The sequence below is a fragment of the Gekko japonicus genome, unplaced genomic scaffold (assembly GCF_001447785.1).
Source record: "Gekko japonicus isolate JY-2015 unplaced genomic scaffold, Gekko_japonicus_V1.1 scaffold29, whole genome shotgun sequence".
NCBI lineage: Eukaryota > Metazoa > Chordata > Lepidosauria > Squamata > Gekkonidae > Gekko > Gekko japonicus.
Genome location: NW_015172003.1, coordinates 1,151,829 through 1,172,064, shown reverse-complemented (window position 1 = coordinate 1,172,064; position 20,236 = coordinate 1,151,829). Strand labels below are relative to the sequence as shown.

At 42.5% G+C, this 20,236-nt stretch overlaps 1 protein-coding gene across 1 annotated transcript in view; it reads right to left on the bottom strand.

Annotated features, from left to right (window-relative positions):
• Positions 1–809: 809 nt before the first annotated feature.
• CNNM2 (cyclin and CBS domain divalent metal cation transport mediator 2) overlaps positions 810–20,236 on the bottom strand; it is a 197,601-nt gene continuing 178,174 nt past the window's right edge. The window contains exons 6-9 of the mRNA XM_015420095.1: positions 15,679–15,772; positions 6,855–6,920; positions 3,207–3,391; positions 810–1,019 (exon numbers count right to left, since the gene is read on the bottom strand). Of these exons, the coding sequence (XP_015275581.1) occupies positions 810–1,019; positions 3,207–3,391; positions 6,855–6,920; positions 15,679–15,772 (555 nt within the window). The remainder of the gene's footprint in view (positions 1,020–3,206; positions 3,392–6,854; positions 6,921–15,678; positions 15,773–20,236) is intronic.

Here is a 20,236-nt window from a genome sequence, read left to right as displayed (position 1 = left end):
GAATAAAATGTTTTGTACAGCTCTCTGGAAAAATGTACTGCCTCTGTTAAGTTTCACCTGAAACATCAAAAATTCACCATCGTATATGGCACACACCATTTTTTGTGACACCCTTGACCATTTCAGTAATTTTTTGCATACAAAACGCAAAATAATGCCTACCCACAAGATTAGCTAGAGGGAGAATATAGCTTCCCATCTCCCATGAGTGAGATGCCACAGGTTCCTTAAATTTCATTCACTCTTTGTTCTTAAAAAACAAACACATTCTAGTACCAGTTTGCCATTTCAACAAGAAGGAAACAAAGATATGGGAGAGGGACATTGGGGCAAATTCAGGAGCTTAACTGGGAATGTCCTACAACATTTAAAACTGCAAAATACCTTTAAAAAACATGATTTTTCTTGAAAAAATAAACCACAGCTGTTGGTTTAAACTTTTCCACACAGCTTCTGGCGGATGAATGAAACAGCTGGAAAAATAAACGCGATTCTGCTCCACTAGGAAAAATTTAGCCATTCACTCCAGAGGAGTAGCTCACCATTCCCAAGCGATGCTTAGGTGAGGGTTGCATTTTTCTCTGCAACTGTCTCTTGCTTCCTGCACTCCCCTTCCTTCCCATTTCTTTTTCTACACCCAGGTTGGGCATGAAGTCTTTGGTCTCAGAGAACTGAATGCAGCACAACTTAATAAGCACATACGAATGGTATTCACAGCCAGGTGGATGGCAAGGGGAAGGCATGAGGACTGGTCCTGATGAAGAGGAGGGCTGGGATGGAGGACTGAGGGAGATGCCGCCTGTCAACTCCTAGATGGCGCCTTCACTGTGCATACTGTGGTTGGACTTGTTATGAGTCACACAGTTCTGTTCATTCAGCAGATTTGCCGTCTCATCTGGCAAACCATCATGTAGTTCTGTAAGAGTCAGTTCTATTTTAGTGGTTTCACTGTCCGAGGACTGAGGTGTTTTGTCCATCCTGGATGCCATTACGGCATTTTGGTACTGTGGCCTTGAAATCTGTGTCAAGCATATGAAGGGAAAGAAAAGAAAACCCACAATTAATATTTTATTACTGTTTTATTAGCCATACACACCTAATCTCATCCCAACCTAACTTGTTCTGGATGCTTCAAAATCAGTGCTTCTGGCATAATCAGGATGACTTTTCCATTCAGTGTATAGTATTTATAAATATTATTACTGAGCAATATTGAGCAACGAGCTCAAACCCCAACTCACTCATTTTATCCTCACCCTCAAGATCAATGGATGACTTTAAACCAGCCATTCTCTCTCAGTCCAGCCTACTTCACAGAGCAGATGTCGGGAGGATAAAACAAAAGTGGGGGGAGAACCATGTCACAAGCCACTTTGTGTCCCCTCGGGGGAGAAAAGCAAGGGATAACTAAAATAAATAAGACGCTGCATATTATCCAGAGGTAAAACCAAATTTGCCATTCAGCCTTCTCTCCTTCTCTCCCCAGCCTCGAGATCTATCTGAGAGAGAGTCGGGGGGGGGGGGGTCTGAGAAACCTTTCCTCAAAAGGTCAAAGCCTCTGATCTTTCTAATTTACAGTGATTATTTCACAGCTTCCTTTTAGCGATGACCCCTTCCTTTTAGCGATTGTTTCCAGAAAGTATTTTGATGTTATGTGCCACTGATTGCAACCGACTCATGCCAACCCCATCCACGGGGTGTTCCAGGCAAGAGCAGCTCCAAGTTTCTCACTTTGTACTGAATTCATTTGGTATATCACCTTCAAACAGCATATTGCTAAAATGGAAAATAACAAGGTTTAAGCAAACTGTTAAATTTGGTGGTTGAGGGAAGATGCTAAGAAGAGTTCTGACTCAACTATGCTTTGATTAAAAACCCTGTTGGTTTAGTATACATAGGAATAAATGTCTTCTGGACAATATTCCTAATGGTGGGACTATTTATAATCCAGATGATTTAGCTGGTGCGATTTTTCCACAGTACCTAAATTATGTGTTCTGAACACTTTAATGTGCTACATAAATACTATTTTTATTATTTTCATGATCCTGGGAATTGATGTGGTCTTAACAATTCACTTTCTGATAACTGATCCTTTAGGTCATTTTCACATTGAAATGTATCAGCAAGCCATCTAAATTCTATTGCATTAACATATTTTATGGATCTACATTCTTTTCACCACTCAACATTCATGAATTGAATGAAATAAATAAATGAGACTGGGAGATCACCATAGTCTATTAATATTTGATACTGAGATGAATCTAACAGTTAGCTTGTGTATATTGGGGGGGGGACTAAAGGGCAAAGAGGGTTAGTACCTGAACTGTACAGGTCTGACAGAGGTTCGAGTTTGATGGCTGCCTCCAATCTACCTGCTTGTGAATGGACCCGTGCTACACAGTATGGGGGAATTAAACTGGCCGTGCATACAGATTCCTTCATGTAATGTTTACCAGTAAAAGTGCCATAAACAAACTCCACCAACTTTAACAGGCTGGAGACATTTTTTAATGAACTACATATGGTGAATCTCAGATTACAACCTAGACCCATTCTGAGTCACAGTCAGATGGTCTCCAGTACAGAAAGGGACACTAGAAATGATATTTATTTATTTATTATACTTATACCACTCCCTCCCCGCCAAAGCAGGCTCAGGGCGAATATTGACAATTCATGCAAGATCTCGCATTCTTAACTGTCCAACGTAACTAAACACAGAGGGTACCAGTGAAGCAATGACAGCACAATAGGTCAAACAACTGTTGAAAGTGAGGGCAGAACTACATGTGAAGGGGCGGACATGGGGGTTCCCAAAGCCCACAATTGCTTCATAAGGCTAATAAAAGAGCAAGGAGCTTTTTCAGATGAGGACTGTCAGGAAGGAAGGAAGCCAAGGTGGTTGAGGATATATACATCCAAGTGACAACCAGCACAAATATTCAAATATTCTCACATCTGCTTATTCTTCCCTACAAATGGGGCCCCATACATGTTATTTCAGTAAACATGGTATTAGAAGCAATAATTCTGCTCTGAGAGAAAAAAATAAAACAATAATAAAATATTAACTCCCCTCCTGAAGAGTTTCAGCAGCCAGAATTTGTTGCGGGACTGATTCAAACAACTAGGGATTATGAACAGCCTGCCTCCTATACCCTCCGTGTGGAAGACAACGGCCCGTTTCCCGCCTTTCCTACCTTGACATACTGAATATCTGAGATTGCTCTCACGGAGTAGTCAGGAACATACACTTGAACAAATGAGGAGTTGAGCTGGTTGTTGCTATTCCCTAACGTGGGTGTCACGGCATCAATGCGGTCCCCTCTGCTGAGAGACTCTGAATGATTCAAGCCACACGGACGAGGTGGTGATTTGTTTTCAGCTAGGAAAGAAAGGGAGAGAAAAATATACTTAGCAAAAGGAGAAACGGACACCCTTTAAATCTGAGAGACTCACATACGTTTGTGGGATTGTTTGGAAGGATTACTTAAGCAGATTTGGAAGGGACTTAAGCAGCTTTACAATTCACTCCCAACCATGTTCACTCAGAAGCAAGCCCAAGCAAACAGAATTAAAGATGCAGTTCCCTTTTACACCTGATACCACTAGTAGCATCCTGGTTTACAAGCAAAATCGAAGTGATTGTGCAGTTTGCCCAAAGACCCAGAGCAAGTCACTGTGGGATGAATGGAAAAACATTCTCATCCTGGTCCCCAGGATTAAAAAATAAACAAACTATAGGTGTTTTAGAAGAACTGCCTTCATTTCATCTGAGTTGCCAGTTGCAATATTGTACCACCTGAGAGACCCAGTGCACTGCCTTTTAGTTCTGTTCTCATCTGTTTCTGTAATGCATCAGATTTAGGCTACTTCTTACGTTATACTTACCATCATGAGTTTTGAAAATGTGTGTAGGGAGGTGCTTAGACAACAAATGCAAGCACTTACTTTGAACTGCGCAATGGGCAGTTGCTAGGCTGGCAAAGCCGGCACTGTTCATTTCCACATTAGGGTTTAGCTCATGCAGGGCCATTTTCAACTCTCAATTTACAACTTAAAAAATGTGACAGACTTAAAAAAAAACCCTCAAGTACTGTAGTTTTTCCTCCCATTTTAAAAGTTTCAGCCTCTGTTCTAAAAATAACCTGGTATGAAACAAATTCTGAACTTAATGCAAAATACCTTTTTAAAACTGAATTCATGATCCTCTTAGGAACATTGAAAGACTGCTTTTCTATGTAAAGAAAGACGCATCAGGGAAATATTTTGTCAGTCACCAGGCAGCACAATGGGGCTTGACAATGGGGGAAAGGCTCATTGTTTGATCCACAGATGAGTAAACGTTTGCTCCCACTCAGCCCAGCTCTTGCTTCTGGCTGACATTATGTGGTGGCGGGGCTGTGTTGTGATATCACAGAGGACAGATTGAAGCCAAAAAGAACACTGGGAAGAGAAGCACTTTTAAGTGTTGTTCCAAAACAATTGTTGCTGCAAATGCAGCAAGTCCCTTAGATTTCTATAAAAACGTTGCAATAGTGGCAGTTATATTTATAACCCTTTTCTGACAGTCCCTACCATAAAATTTGCCTTTTTATTAAACTTTAATAAAACAATTCTGCTTTCTATAAACTGTAACCGAGGCAGCTTACAAGACAATACATAACAAAAACCTCTGTGGCCTCTGTGTTCTTTTTGTTGACCATCCAGGCCGTTAGATGGACCGTTAGCCTGATCCAGCACATCTCTGCTTCTTACGTTCTCAAAACAAGCCTAAAACCTCAGCATAAAAATACATAAAAATGCAGTGAAAGAAGAGATGAAGAAGATCTGAAGATCACATCTGAAGACTGCTAGTTAGCATAGCTAGATTAGGGACCTCCCACATTTTCAAACTATGTCCTTTCTGTCTCCTGATTGGCTCTTCTGGAGGCTTCCTGCTTCTGTACAGCTTCCTGTTGCTCTTTGTTCATTTTACAGCAGTCAGACCAGTTAGTTTAGGCTTTCTCTCTGTATGTTCTATAACAGTTTGTCCTTCTATAATAAACTTACTTATTTTTCTCTAAACAGTCAGTGCTCCACTTCCTTTGCATGTTTAAATTCTGCCAACATTAGAAACATATTGAAGACATCGTACCCAAAGCTCTAGCTATTATCTTCCAGCAGTTTCCTGCCAGCAAAGGGGACAAAATGGAAGGCTGCACGACCACATATTTCAAATGCCAAGGCAAACTGTTCACCCAACAACCTTTTAGAATCAGCTGGTCAGGTAGGACTAGAAGCACCACACCAGGTGCCCTCACCCCCACCTAATCCAGGAGGAAAGCATGGCTACTAAGCTACTAAGAATTCAGGAAAATTGACACGGTCATAATCCGTTTCCCAGTGAAGGCTGTCAAGCCTGGATGACCAGGACAGTTTCTGGTTCACAACTAGACCTAAAACCTGGCTGAAAGGGGTCCAGATAATGCATTTCTTTCCAGAAGACCCGAAGCTGTACTGCCATGAGTCTAGCACCTTGCCTCAAAGGGGAATATTTACCACATGCTGATAATTATCAAGGGCTGCGGTCCCACATGCTAAATAATCCACTTTCAATTCACTTTCAGTGTACTTTCCAACTGGATTTTTACTGTGTGAGCTGGCAAAATCCAGTTGGAAAGCAGAGTGAAAGTGGACTGAAAGTGGATTATTTAGCATGTGTGATTGCAGCCAAGATCTTAAGGAGGGTCTCATTATCACCAAAAGTGGATGGGAAGATTCTCTCCATTAACAAACATTCACTGCTCCTGATACCCACCAATGCAATACCATTGGCTAGCTGCTATATGCCAAGATGGGAAAAGGCCAAGTATACATGTGGCAGGATACACTTCCTCAGTCAACTTGCCCAGCTCCTTAAGGCTTCAACAACTGAAATTCATTCATAACACCCTGGTGAGACTGCACTCCAACAACAACCTGAGACTGATCTTGTTTAACAATGACATTCACATCCCTGTGAATGTGAACATAATGCCTGGAAACAAATCACAGCATTTGATATCATCATCATGGGCAGCCTCAAGACCTCCCTTATCATATTGAGCAGTTCTGCTGGATGGCATTGCTGGCAGACAAATATAAATGCTTTGTTGGCATCATTGCCACAGAACATGATCACAGCTCTAAACCGTCTTTGACCACATTCACCATAAGGCTTCCTCCATTTGACTTCTAGACTTCTAACAAACTTTTCATCACTTCAAGTTCACCCGTAAACCAAGGGACAGTTTGTGCTAAGCAGGAAGACATGACATATAGCAGCAATCATGTTGTTCATCCTGGTCATTTCTGTATTGCGGGACAGAGACAAGATCACCAATCATGGTAGCTGGAAATTCCCCAAGAGCTGTCAGGAAATCATCTGGATCCAACAACCTCTAAGGGGCAGACTATCCTAATTGGTCTCCCACTCCTACAGAGATTTCCAGTATGCTATATGAGAATATCAGAAAACAAAGTTGTTTACCTTTAACTGTGCTTGTTTGAGAGGTTTTTGGATGGTCATAAATGTATGGTCTGTGCAGATAACATTTCTGTATCTGGCAATGCACAGAATCCATGAAGAAAAACATTCTGTGTTGCCCATGATCAGAAACCAAAACATAACTTTGTTTTAATATTGAGGCAGTTAATGTTAGTACCAAAAGAGAACCTTTCCACAGCCAAATACAGAACGATTTTCACTTGGACCTCTGTCTCTCCTGCATCTCTTCACCAAAGGAAGTTATCATATAAATATCCCAAATGGGTATATGAGGTAAGTACAGTTGCAAGAAGGGTAAACAAGAAGCATGCAAGTTTACCTGGAGTACCTGCTGCTAATAATTCAGTTCTGCTGACAACAAAGGTACGAGACAGGGACAAGGGAACTAGAAGATGGAGAAAAAAATAGATGATATCAGGATCAGAGAAGAGGCCATCTGTAACTGACAGGGGAGAGGGGAAATTCCTACACAATGGAGAAATTAAAAGTACAGTTTAAATCAGAGAAAAGTAAAGGACTATGAAATAATGAAAAGCTGATCAGAAAATTACTAAAAACTAGAAATCATACTCTATATGCTTCCTACTTGCTAACCCTAAGAAGCAGTCAGTCTTTGAAATGGAAAACAACATTCATCTTGGGGTGACCAGGTACTTACTAAGAAGCTAAATAAATAAACAGCAGGAGATGTCTAGCTATGCTGTTTAAAAGAGGTGGTATTTTCATAAATGCATCCATTTCTATTTTTAGTAACCACCATATACATTGGTAAGAAACATCTCATCTCACCAGTCAGCATGGGCCTTGCAAAAACCAGAAGAGCCCACCATTGGAGCATCCAAAAGCTGTTGTCCCCCAGTCATCTACCTTCTGTGTTTTGCCCCACTCATTTCGAAAGCTGGTCTGGTATGACCTTTGGGAAAGATTGTAGTCATAGAGTCTTTGCATGCTGTGCAGATGGAAAGGCATGCATTTTTGCAGGTCTGGCCTACATTACTGTCATTTTCCTTGCCTCAGTCCTGTGCAGCTCCCACCCACATCAGGGGGCTTTTTAAAATCAGTAATTAACATATCACCATAGAATTAAGCCAAAGGGATATGTCAACTACATTTTTGAAGGACTGAAAAAATCTTATGGTAGCATTGGAACAGGGAAATGAGGCAAGGAAAATGTGGGCGAAACTACAGTGCAAATGATCTGTTGCCACTGTGAATGCCTTTGCAGTTGGAATAGAATGAACATGGAAAGTCATTGCCATGTGGATGCAACCCATACTTCCCTAATTTTTCCGGGCAAAGCAACAAGCAAAGGAGAGCATGTCTTTGTTCTGCACAGCCATCTGACTGTCACCAAGGGCAGCTGCCTCAGGATCAGTTGCAAAATGTATATGCAGTAATAACTGTGTATTTCATTTGAACCCAACTAATCTGGATGCTAAATTGGTCAGACATGGTCAGACATGCCATTTGGTGTGGAGAGGAAGTGAGCCTATTTCCCCAGTGGAAATTGACACAGCATTGCGCGATCACACATCCTTTGTAGCTGCCGGCTCAGCCCGTCACTGCCCGATCAGATGGCATGTTCGGGTGAGTGGGGTGTTGTTGTTGTCTTTTGTTTCCCATGTGCATAAACGAGGAATCGCACCTCTGCGTTGAGGGTTCCCCATGGAGTATGCGGTTATGCTCATACTGCTAAGCAAGGGGAGGGAAGGCATTGAGTAAGGATGGAATGAGCAGACCATCCTGACGTCATGAGAGCATGCTTGAGCGATCAGACAGGGAAAGTCTGTCCGTAGCCCATCAGAAAGCATTAGGACTGGACTTTCCCTGTGACTTTTAACTACGCTTCAGTGGCAGGGCAACACAGGGCGCTGACAGCTGCGGGACCTTTCCCAGATGTTGCTGTCTGATCATGCCCTTTAGATCCATCAGGCATTTGTAGCTGAGTCAGATTTAAAGGCACGTCTGTCCGCTGCCTCAGGTGAATAGCCATGTTGGTCTGAAGCAGCAGAACAAAGTTTGAGTCCAGTGGCATCTTTAAGACCAACAGAGTTTTATTCATTCTGGATGTTATCAGGCATAAAGAATATACCCATACTGAAGGGGTGGTTATTTTTTTTTTCTAAGTAGCTTCTTTAATAACAAACCATGTTTTCCCCTTCCTCCACATTTTGAAAGGAAGCAGCATTGCTTTAGTAGGAGCTGAACAGATGGCAACTGGAAAATGAATTGGCCTCCTCAAAAGCAGACATTTGGAGAGCAGAAGAGGGCAAGAAGGGAACCTTTAAATCTGAAAATAATATATAGACATAAACAAGGAGTCCTTTTCCAGTGGAGCAGTGGTACAAAGGTGAAGCTATGGTGGACATTTAGGGATTGTCTTATATTCTCTTTACCCCTTGTTTGTTGCACCAAAAACCAATTGCTGTTCTTATTTCTAGGCAGCTGCAAACATAATTCTAAACAAGGATACAGGTAATTGACCAAAGGCAGATTTTATGCTATTGGGGTTACACTTCTTCCTGCTAATGAAACAGGTAGCAAATACTCCATGATAAAACTAATTTTCTCCTAGGGGGAAACTATGTAAGTATGATGTGAAAATAACTCCATGCTTTTTATATAAAGGTAAAGGTTCCCTTGCTCGAAAGCCAGTCAAATCTGACTCTAGGGTTGTGGTTCTCATCTCCGTTTCAAAGCCGAAGAGCCAGCGCTGTCCGAAGACATTTCCGTGGTCATGTGGCCGGCATGACTAAACACCAAGGCTGTTACCTTCCCACTGAAGTGGTACTTATTTATCCTCTTGCAATTTCTTGCTTTCGTAATGCTAGGTTGGCAGGAGCTGGAACTAGAGACGGGAGCTCACTCCGTCATGCGGCACTCGGGTCTCGAACTGCTGAACTACTGACCTTCCACAGCCTGCAGTTCAGCGTCTTAAATGCAAGCAATTGTTAACACAGAAAGAAAACCCTTTTAACATGCTGTGCTCAGGAAAATCTAAAGTTCTGTCAATAACTGACAAAATCTTGAGAACAGGATCAAGGTGATCCAGTTAGTGTAAGCATACAGAGCCACTGATCACCACTTGCCTAATGCAAAACTGTTACTTTGCAACATCTCACACATTCTGAAGGTGTTTTCCACACAGGGTCAGGCTTGTATTGTTTCCCTGTTGCTACTGTAGCTGCCGACACAGTGCAGATGCACCAAAGCTTCCACATGGCAGGTTTCCCATAAGTTTCCTGCTTAAGTACCCCAGCAAATAACCACCCCACCCACCGCATACAACCAGGGCTTTTTCAGTTTTTTAAAAAATCTGCAGCTGAATACTGCTATATCAATATATAGTTATAATAATAAAGGCATCAGGTTCTCTGAATTCCCAGATTTTATTTTTAAAGTAGCCTCTTTGGAGCTAGTTTGGTGTATTGGTTAAGTGCGTGGACTCTAATCTGGGAGAACCGGGTTTGATTCCCCACTCCTCCACTTGCACCTGGCTGGATGACCTTGGGCAAGCCATAGTTCTGTCAGAGCTGTTCTTGAAAAAGAGCAGCTTCTATCAGAGCTCTCTCAGCCCCACCTACCTCACAGGGTGTCTGTTGTGGGGAGGGGAAGGGAAAGGAGTTTGTAAACCGCTCTGAGACACCTTTGGGTAGTGAAGGGCGGGGTATAAATCCAATCTCTTCTTCTGTTATGAAGATATGCCTTTCCTCTTATATCTCCACAATGAAAGGAGCTAGAGATTTGCTCCTTTTTACATGAAAGCTGGGGATTCAGAAAACCCGATACATGGGCTGTTATAATATTATACTGATATTCAATTACTGATGGGAAAGTACCCCAGTGACTGGGGGTGGGGAATGGCCACCATGGGGACAGGGGCAAAAGAAAAATGGCTGCTGTGAACAGGACCAGGAAAATCCAAACTTTTCCACCCACACAGTAGGAATCCAGGTTGTACTTTAATCTGGGCAGTGTTATCCCTGATGCTTTTAAACATCTATATGAGTCCCCTTGCCCAGATTGCCCGGAGGCATGGGCTGGGGTGTCACCAGTATGCGGATGACACCCAGCTCTATCTGCTGTTGGGCGGTCAATCCAACTCCAAACTGGAAGATCTAGACCGGGTGTTACAAGCTGTGGCTGGTTGGTTTAGGCTGAGCCAGCTGAAATTGAATCCAACGAAGACGGGGGTCCTTTGCCTGAGTCAAGGCGGCCTGAGGGAAGGGATCCCGCTCCCAACCTTCGATCGGACACCTCTGATGCCAGCGCCGGAGGTTAGGAGTCTGGGAGTGCTCCTGGATGCCTCCTTAACAATGGAGGCCCAGGTAGCAGCCACTGCCAAGGCAGCCTTTTATAATCTCCGGCTCATTAGGCAGTTGGTTTCCTTCCCTGAACGCAACTACTTGGCAACAGTGATCCATACAATGGTCACCTCGAGACTGGACTACTGTAATGCTCTCTACATGGGGCTGCCCTTGTCTCAGATCCAGAAGCTGTAGCTGGTGCAAAATGCTGCGGCCAGGCTGCGGATGGGACTCCCAATCCGGAAGCACATCCAGCCTGTGCTCAAGGCATTGCACTGGCTGCCGATAGCATACCAAATTCGTTTCAAGGTGCTGGTTCTTACCTTTAAAGCCCTTTATGGTCAGGGACCTACATACCTTTCCGCACATGTTCCCCAGAGAGCACTGTGTTCAGGGGCCCAGAACCGATTGGCCCTCCCAAGTCTTAAGGAGGCCAGGCTGGTGACAACCAGGGCGTGGGCCTTCTCGGTGGCAGCTCCATCCTGGTGGAATGAGCTCCCAGAGGAGAGCAGGGCCCTGCAGAGCCTATTACAGTTTCGCAGGGCCTGTAAAATGGAGCTCTTCTGCCAAGCATTTGGAGCCGCCGCCACCTTTTAACAACTAGGATAAGAAGCCCTCCTGCCACTGGAACTTATATTAACAGCCCATGCCAGCCGTTGTAAAGACACCAAAAGACAACTATAGAAGACCTCTGAGCTGGCTTGGGAAGTGAGAGTCGATAGTAGCCATCATGAACTTTATTAAGCAAATCTAGCACTTACTACGGTATCATGGAATTGTAATCTGGTTTTAATACTGTTTTAATTGAGTTATTGTATTATTTTAAATGTTCTCTACTGATTTTATGTAAGACAGCCCTGGCTAGGAGGGCGGGGTATAAATCTGAAGAAATAAATAAATAAATAAACTTTACAGTAAAGCTGGTTTGGGAAAGACAGGAGAAAAGCTGGGGAAACTCAGGGAGATCCACAAATGCTCTGCAATGCCACTGAGAAGCGGGGGGGGGGGGAGATCTGGGGAAAATAACCTGCAGGGAAATGGTCATAGACCACAGCTCTGAATTCTAACAGGCAGTGCTCAAACAACAGAGAAAAGACAGGTCCTTAATGAAATCAACAAACCCCACCTCTGACCCAACTCAATTTTAGTCCTTCCCACTGGTCCTCATAAGTCCCAACATGTCTCCATGGAGGCCATTCCTCACCCCCCAGTCACTGGGTTACTTTTCAATCAACAACTGAATATCAGTATAATATTATAACAACCCACGTATCAGGTTTACGAAAAGAGAAACACCCCCAATGCTGGGTTCAATAGAGAGGGTTAGGGTAATCAACTGACATTCTAGGCAGCTAGTACAGGAACACAATAGTGAGAAGTGGATTTCTCCTTTCACTAACCTAACTCCCCACTGGCCAGTGAAATCTCTATGTCAGTCTGTTTTCATACTGTGCCAAGTAAATACTCGCAGAAGCCTCATCAGGTTCAGGTCTGTAATCCAGCATCCTGCCACCCCTTTAATTCCAGAAGGGGATTTTCAGGAGTTTATTCCTAATTCTGAATTTTCAGAAAGCAAAAAGACCAGGTAGACCTAAACATTTCTTATGTGACAGTTTTGTTCCTCCCCCAGTAGGGCCTCTTGCCCAACTAGTGCAGATTCAGTTCTCCTTTGTATGGTTCCTTTTTTTCTTTTTATGCCCCCCAAAGGGGATTTTTTATTTGCATTTTCTATAAACTACAAAAACTACAACTAAAAGTTGGAAGGGGGAGGGAAACTAAAACCCTATTACTATAGCTATGGGAAATGGGAAGAGGACAAACTAATACATGAAAACTACTTGATAAGGAAAGGAAGTTACTATTCTAAACTATTTCATCTATTGGATTTGGGGTAAAAGGTAAAGGTAAAGGTTCCCTTGCTCGAAAGCCAGTCGAATCCGACGCTAGGGTTGCGGTGCTCATCTCTGTTTCAAAGCCGAAGAGCCAGCGCTGTCCGAAGACGTTTCCGTGGTCATGTGGCTGGCATGACTAAACACCAAGGCGCACGGAACGCTGTTACCTTCCCACCGAAGTGGTACCTATTTATCTACTTGCAATTTCTTGCTTTCGAACTGCTAGGTTGGCAGGAGCTGGAACTAGAGATGGGAGCTCACTCCATCATGCGGATTTGGGGAAAGGAGAGCTAATACATGTCACAATCTAATTAGCTAAAAGTAAGGCTTATTAACCTAATGTTACAAGTTTGGTATACAGGTTGGTTCATTACAGTATTACTTTAAGAATATGCATTTAATAGCTTAACACAAATACTGCCTTTAAGAACTGTTGTTCTTGTTCTAGAGTCTTTTCTTGCTGAGTTTCTTCGTTTTCTTGAGTTTGGGGGCGGCTTCTCCTTTCTCCGATTCCGATGATTCAGGTGATGTGGAAGTAGTGCTTTTTGAATCCTGTGAGTAGGATTCTTCTTCCTCCTCTTCCTGATCTGGTTTTGAGTTCTTTTCTTTTTTCTTATATATTGAGTTGAACATTTGGTCCATAAATTTTTCCGCTTTTGGAACAGAATCAATGTTGTATTTTTAATCCAAATAATTGAAGCTCAGTCCTTCCGGGAATAACCATCTGTATGGCACTCCCTTTTTTTTTTTTTGCAGAGTGAGAATAAGCATCCTGTATAGTTTCCTCCGTTTTCTGACTTCAAAGAGAATGTCTTTTAGTATTTTTATCTCTTCGTTCTTAATTTTTAGGGTTTTTCCCATTGTAGATTTTAACACCAGTTCTCTGGTAGATCGTTTCGTGAATTTTAAATAGGTTTCCCCCGGGAGTTTATTTTTCTTTATAAAATCCGGGTAAATCCTGTAGGCTACATCCATCTCTTTCAATAGGTCTTCCTGTTTGTAATCCATTAATGGAGCCAGAGCCCCCGCCAAAAGTTCTTTTAAGTCCTCGTTCTTCTCTTCAGGGATCCCATGGAAATGTATAACATATGTAGATCTATCCAGCTGAAGCTGTATTAATTGTGTTTTATCGGAGGATCTTTCTTTCTCTGCTTCATCTACTCTCTTGTTGATACTCTCAGTCTGTTTTTCCATTTTTTTCAACGTTTTCTCGGTTACTGAGGTTCTTTTATCCATTTGATTCAGTTGTTTTTGAACACTGTCCAGTTTGGCATTGAGGTTAGTAATCTGTTCCATTAGGGGGTGCAGTGCATTTGCTAACACTGAAGAAAAGTCTGTAGTTACTTCCTGGTTCTGAGAGGGAGTCGTTGGTATGTTATTTCCGGTCATCAGTTTTTTCTCCGGCGCCCTCCATCCTCTCCCAGCCATAATATCAATGAGAAGTAAGTTTTCCAAAACAAGGCAAAAGTTATACGATTTAAATTTGCTTTCTATATATTGGCAGTTTTTGCATTCGCTTAACTTCTTATGCGCTTATTTTAGCTCTAAGTCTTTTTATTTCCAATTTAAAACCACTTTTAAATCTTTTTCAAAAAGCGGGGGGAGGCGCTTGGTCCTTCTCCCTCCACGCTTCAAACTAGGCGCTTCCAATTACTACCAAGGTCCGTTTGCTTTTTCACCTGAGCATTGCTTAACTCACAGTTTGGAGATCTTTTGGAAGCATTTTAAAGTTTTGATTGTGGTTGCTTGCTCCGGCAGTCGTCTCTAAGTGCCATATTGGCTCCACGGCGACGGTACCTTTTGGGGATAAGGTGAGCCTCAATTCCTTGGCTGTCACCTTGGAAGAGGCTTTCTCCCCAGACTGAGGGTCTCCTACAAAGACCCCAGGGAGGTCTGGGACGAACTTGGACCCCTCCTGTCAGCCAGGTCTCAGCGCATTCCCATCAGAGCGAGACGGGACGTGTCCGAGCGGCGAAACGCTTAAATCGGAAGTCCTCCTTTGTATGGTTCCTGATGGACATTGAACCTGGATTCCCCATCCCAATCCTCTCTTGTTAATTTGCATGTTGGGGTTCAAGAGCATGCACTGTTCACCTTGAGGCCAGGATCTGTATGGATCTTTGCACTGTCCCAGATACGAGGGATGTTTCAAAGCAGTTACACTGTCAATTTCCACTTGGCTAGAAGGTTCTTTCAGTCACTATGACAGCAATCCTAAGTAGGTCTACTCAGAATCCTATTCAGGTCCATTCAATGAAGCTTATTCCCAGGAAAGTGTTCCTAGGATGACAGTGCATATATATTTATTTATTTTTATTTTTTTATAAAATAAATTCCTAGGATAGTGCATATATAGTAAGTAGATTTGAGCCACCTGAGACTCTTGAGGTGTGGTAGAGACTCTGATGGATAGGACCAAACAAAGTGCTTGGAGTCAGGCAGAGGTGAGGAGGAGCTGCCAGCCAGCTGGTACAGACAGAGAAGTCATTAACCTGGGAGACTCTAGACAAAGAAACAAAGCAATGCAAAGCTTAAGACTATTCTCAGCCAGGCACACAGCCAGAGAGACATGGTGGAAAGATCCAGGCAGCAAGCTTTCTAAAAGAGATACTAATGATGGGGGAGGGCTGGACACCCTCTGCCCCCTGTAAATTGAGGACAGAATGATTTGCAACTGTAGAAATCTTTGATCTGCCAGCTACTGATTCACTATTTTGGCCCAGCAGCTTTTCAATATAAAAACTTGAAAGAAAGGTTACAACAACAGCTCTAGATACCAGTTTGTCCCAATAAATATTCTGTGGTCCCCAGCAGTGATAAATTTTCCAGCTTATATTCAATTTAAATTTCATCAAAGACTGGAATGGTTTGTAAGGCACTTTTTCATCCCAGCAAAAGTGTGTACTTTTAGAAGCAATTTCAGACAAAGATGTGAAGGACTTACCTGGTGATGCTGTGAGAGCCATCACTCCATAGTAGGAGAAAGCACCAGCCTCAAACTTCATTCCCTCTTTTCCAGCCTCTACTTCCACTTTCCCCTGTGGAGAAAAGATGAAAATGGGTTCAGAAGTATTTTGGATATGGGTTAATTTGCTTCCTTTAGCTGAAGATCCCCCCCCCCTCAATTTTTTTGTTTCCTTCTTCCTGATAGGGTATGTTCACATATAGTGTTCTATCCCATGCTGTTTTTATGGAATCTATCCTTTTTCTATTTTTAGGACCCTGCCTACTTGTTGCATGCTTCTACATGAGCGTCAAAGTGAATAACTGTCCTCTAATTGCAGAAAATCCACCATCTCAACTCAGTACTATGGGCTTATTTGCAACAGCTGCTTTACTATACTATAATCTTATTTCTACATGAACACGTCTCTTATGGCATTGGTGTGATCAGAGAGTCAAAGCCAGCTTCCGCATACCCTGAGGTGGGGCAGCTGCCAGAGCCCAGGGCTTCTGGGAGGGCCCACTGCCACTAACCATGCACCTCCCCTGCTGTCCACTCACCCTTCCCACCCTCGACTGCAAGCACTTTGGCATCCATACTCCTAGCCATACACACTGCCCAGCTCCGTCAGAGAATGGGCATGTGGGTGGTGCAAGCCATCTGTAAGTGCAGGTGACGAGAAGGCTCATGAGAGGGTGGGGGATGGATGCACAGACACGTGGGTCAGCAGGTGGAAAGAAAGCCATAAGAGTGGTGCTTGATGGTAGGCAGAGGAAAGGAGGGGTACTCTCTGCCCAGGGCCCACAAAAATTTGGAAGCGGCCCTGATCAGAGTTCTCATATCCTCAACCTTTCTGGATCATTTAGGTTATAACTTCAGGTTATACCACAGCAACATGACGAAATGTGGACAGTTATCCACTATGTTATTTCCAAGACACTTCTATTGCACTCAGTACATGCGGACACAGTAGATGCTACTGTTCTCAAACCACCCACATTCCCAATTTTATCCCACCATTTAAAAATGCACTGCACACAACCATAATGGAATAAAGCCACGGACAGCATTCCTTGAGTGGGAAGGTGATCGTGCCATCACAAGCATGGGCACATATGCAAAGCCACTTCTTAAGTATCCTGTCTAGAGTTCTAGAGTATCCCTGGAGTTGGTTCTTGTCAAGTATAGGACCTATGTTCACAACTGTACAGAGACCATGAAGAAAAAGATTACTTCAGAGCTATATTAGCAATGAAGATTTATCTCAGTGGTAAACCCAAAAAGCCCAAACAATACAGCTTCTTTAATAGCACACAAAAGGTTGTGACTATCATTGCTACACATGGATCAGGACAGTCTCTGACGGAAGAAATGCAGGAACAAACATTGGAGACCTGGCTGTGGCCTAAAGGTTAATAGAAATAGGCTATAAAGCCTTCCAACAACACACATAAAAATTAAGATCTCTTTCACGATCCATGATCCAAGCATGCCATTCATGATACAGCATATCTGTAAATCTTGAATTTACTGCAATACCAGAGATACCCCACACTTATATTTTAGACTATTCTTCAGAAAAGCATATGCAATCAGTTCAGTCTTGCTGATTCAGGCTTTGGATACAGAAGGCCCCAGTACAATGCTGTGCCAGTTAAGTGAAATCAAAGCTCTGTTTAAATCTATCCCCTTTTAAATGGATGTTTGAGTTTCTATTCAAAACCTTGCACTGGCAGAGATAATTATTGCAGAGACTATTTCCCAGTTAGTCAGGACTAACTTGAATATAGATTTTTATGAATATTGCCAAAAGCAGTTTCTTGACAACACAGAATTTCCTAAGTATTTTGCCATTTGGGTAGATGAAGTATTATTTGCTCCTAATTACATAGGCTAATCAATTTTCAAGACACATAAATTTCAGTCATCTTGTTGAAATGTTTGAAGGCATCAGGGGTTATGCTTTGGATTGGTTTAAACTGTTTCTTATGGACTAGACTCAGAGCATTGCTATTGGAGACCTATTGTCATCTGTGTGGGTTTTGTCCTATGCAGTTTCACAAGGTACAGAACTATCCCCCACACTATTCAATCTCTATTTAAAGCCCTCAGAAGCAATCATTCATGGTTTTGGAATTCACTATCCTCAATATGCTGTCAATATCCAGCTAAATACTTCTTTTAATTTTTTGGGGGGTATTTTTGTATTTGTGTGTGTGTGTCTGTGGCTGAAAGTCATGCCGACTGACTCCTACTGGGGGCCTGGAGGATATTCAGAGAGGTGGCTGAATAAAGCCTGCCCCTGTCCTCTAGATCTGGCATTCCAAGGAAGTCTCCCATCCAAGTACTAACCACAGTGAACCCTGCTTAGCTTCCAAGATCCGACGAGATTGGGCTTGCCTGGGCTATCCAGGACAAGGCTGCCTCAATACTTCTTTATCCAAATTGGTTGGTGATGCGTTAGCGATCTTGAGCCAGTGCCTGACTGCTGTGGTTGAACAGCTAAGAATGAGCAAGTTGAAACTGAATCCTGACAAGAATGAAGTAATGTTGGTTGGGAAGGCTGAATTCAATTGTGCTTCCCACATTCCATGGGGTTCACCCAACCCTTGCTGACTTGGTTAAGAGTACAGGGGTTATACTGGACCCAGCATTATTGCTGGAGAAACAAGGCAGTTGCAAAAAATACTTTCATCCATTTTCATTTACCCCAGAAGATGGTTTCCTAGCTTGACTTGGCTGCTCTGGCTATGTGGAACCATGGCCATGGTAACCCTGAGTCTAGACTATTATAATGTATTCTACGTGGGTCTGCCCTTGCAGTCAGCTTGGAAACCCCAGTTGATACAGAATATCACAGTTCAGTTATTATCAAGAGCTAGACAATGCATACAACACCCATTCTGCAGTCATTCCATTGGCTACTATCAGTTATCAGGTTCAATTTAAGGTACTGGTTATCACATACAAAGCCATTCATGACCTTGAGACCCCCATATTCTCTGTCATGGTCCTTACCTTGTGAAATGCCCTGCTTGAGGAGGTATGGAAAGCTCCACATTTTTGTCATGCTGCTAACTATGTAGAACAGAAGTGTTCAGAAGGGCATTTTATAACGGTAATTTGGTTACAGTATAATGGAATGGTTAAGGAAAATTGCTGTTATAAAAGTAGAACTTTATGTCACTGGACTGTTGTGTATGCCAATATGTGTAGTAGGTATTATGTATTTTGTTGTATTATATGCTCTTATACCACTTTTAAAAACACTTTTAATAGCACTTTTTAAAACTTTGTAATTCCATTTTCTGCATTGCTTGTCATATAATGTCCAGTTCTTTTTAGCTCTGTCTCTGCTTTTGTAATCCTGGTCCTATTGCATTGTTTATTAGCTGTCTCGTGGTATTTGTCCATATTTACACCACATAATCTGCCATGGGTCTCACTGTAAAAGGCAGACAATAAATAAAAACAAAAATAAACAATTTGTCAATGAAACAACCAGCTTTAGAGGCATAAAACACACAACCCTACCTCATGAATATCTGATAAATATGGAAGAACAGAATTCACACAAGGAGATCAATATACCAACTGGCACCTACTACCAAAAATACTGGATGTATAGCTAATGCCATATTCTGTATTCTAACTTTAATGCCTATAAAAAGGTGAAAAACAACTGTCTAGATCTAGCCACATTGTACTTTCAACAAGATTTACTTAAGAAAAAACATTAAGCAGCATCTCCAGGAAGCAAAACCAATCCAAGTAACTATTCATATAGTGTATGAATTTCTAGTGCACCCACTCGCTTACAAATCAGGGGTTAGGTCAGATTTACACTGCCTGTTGTGACAGATTTCCTACGTAATCTGAAATTAATTTGCAATACATTCCACAGTTATATTTTAGGAAGTGAGAGGAAGACTGACTTAGTGGGGAGGAATGCAGCATCACACTGATGTAGCACTATACTAGGGATTTTACGTAAGAGCCAATAAAATCTTCAGAAGTCACAGCTGGCCTAAACTGAGAAAGTCGTGCAGAGTCTAAGGCTGTGATCACACACACTAAATAATCCACTTTCGATCCACTTTCAATGCACTTTCCAACTGGGTTTTATTGTGTGAACTAGAAAAATCCAGTTGGAAAGTGCACTGAAAGTGGATTAAAAGGGGATCACTTAGTGTGTGTGATCGCAGCCTACGTCTAGGGTAGGATTCCTATGTGTCACAGAGTAAGTGAACAGACCGTATGACAGTCATAGTCTAGAAAATATTCCTACTTAAAACCCAAGAATAACGGAAACACTTTTAGTGCTCATGCACAGAAAGCAAGAGTGCCATTCCTATGGCATCTCTTTACATACATGTTGAGAGGCACAGCGGGATGGCAAGATGAGGATTCAGCAGTGGAGACAATTAATTACAGCACAGACAGGTTCAGCAACCTCTGCCTCCCTGCAACAGCTTTCCTTTTCTTCTCTCCCTTCCCCATTCCTGGCACAGCATGCCACTTGGTCTTGTGATATCATGTGACATCCTGTGGCATATTC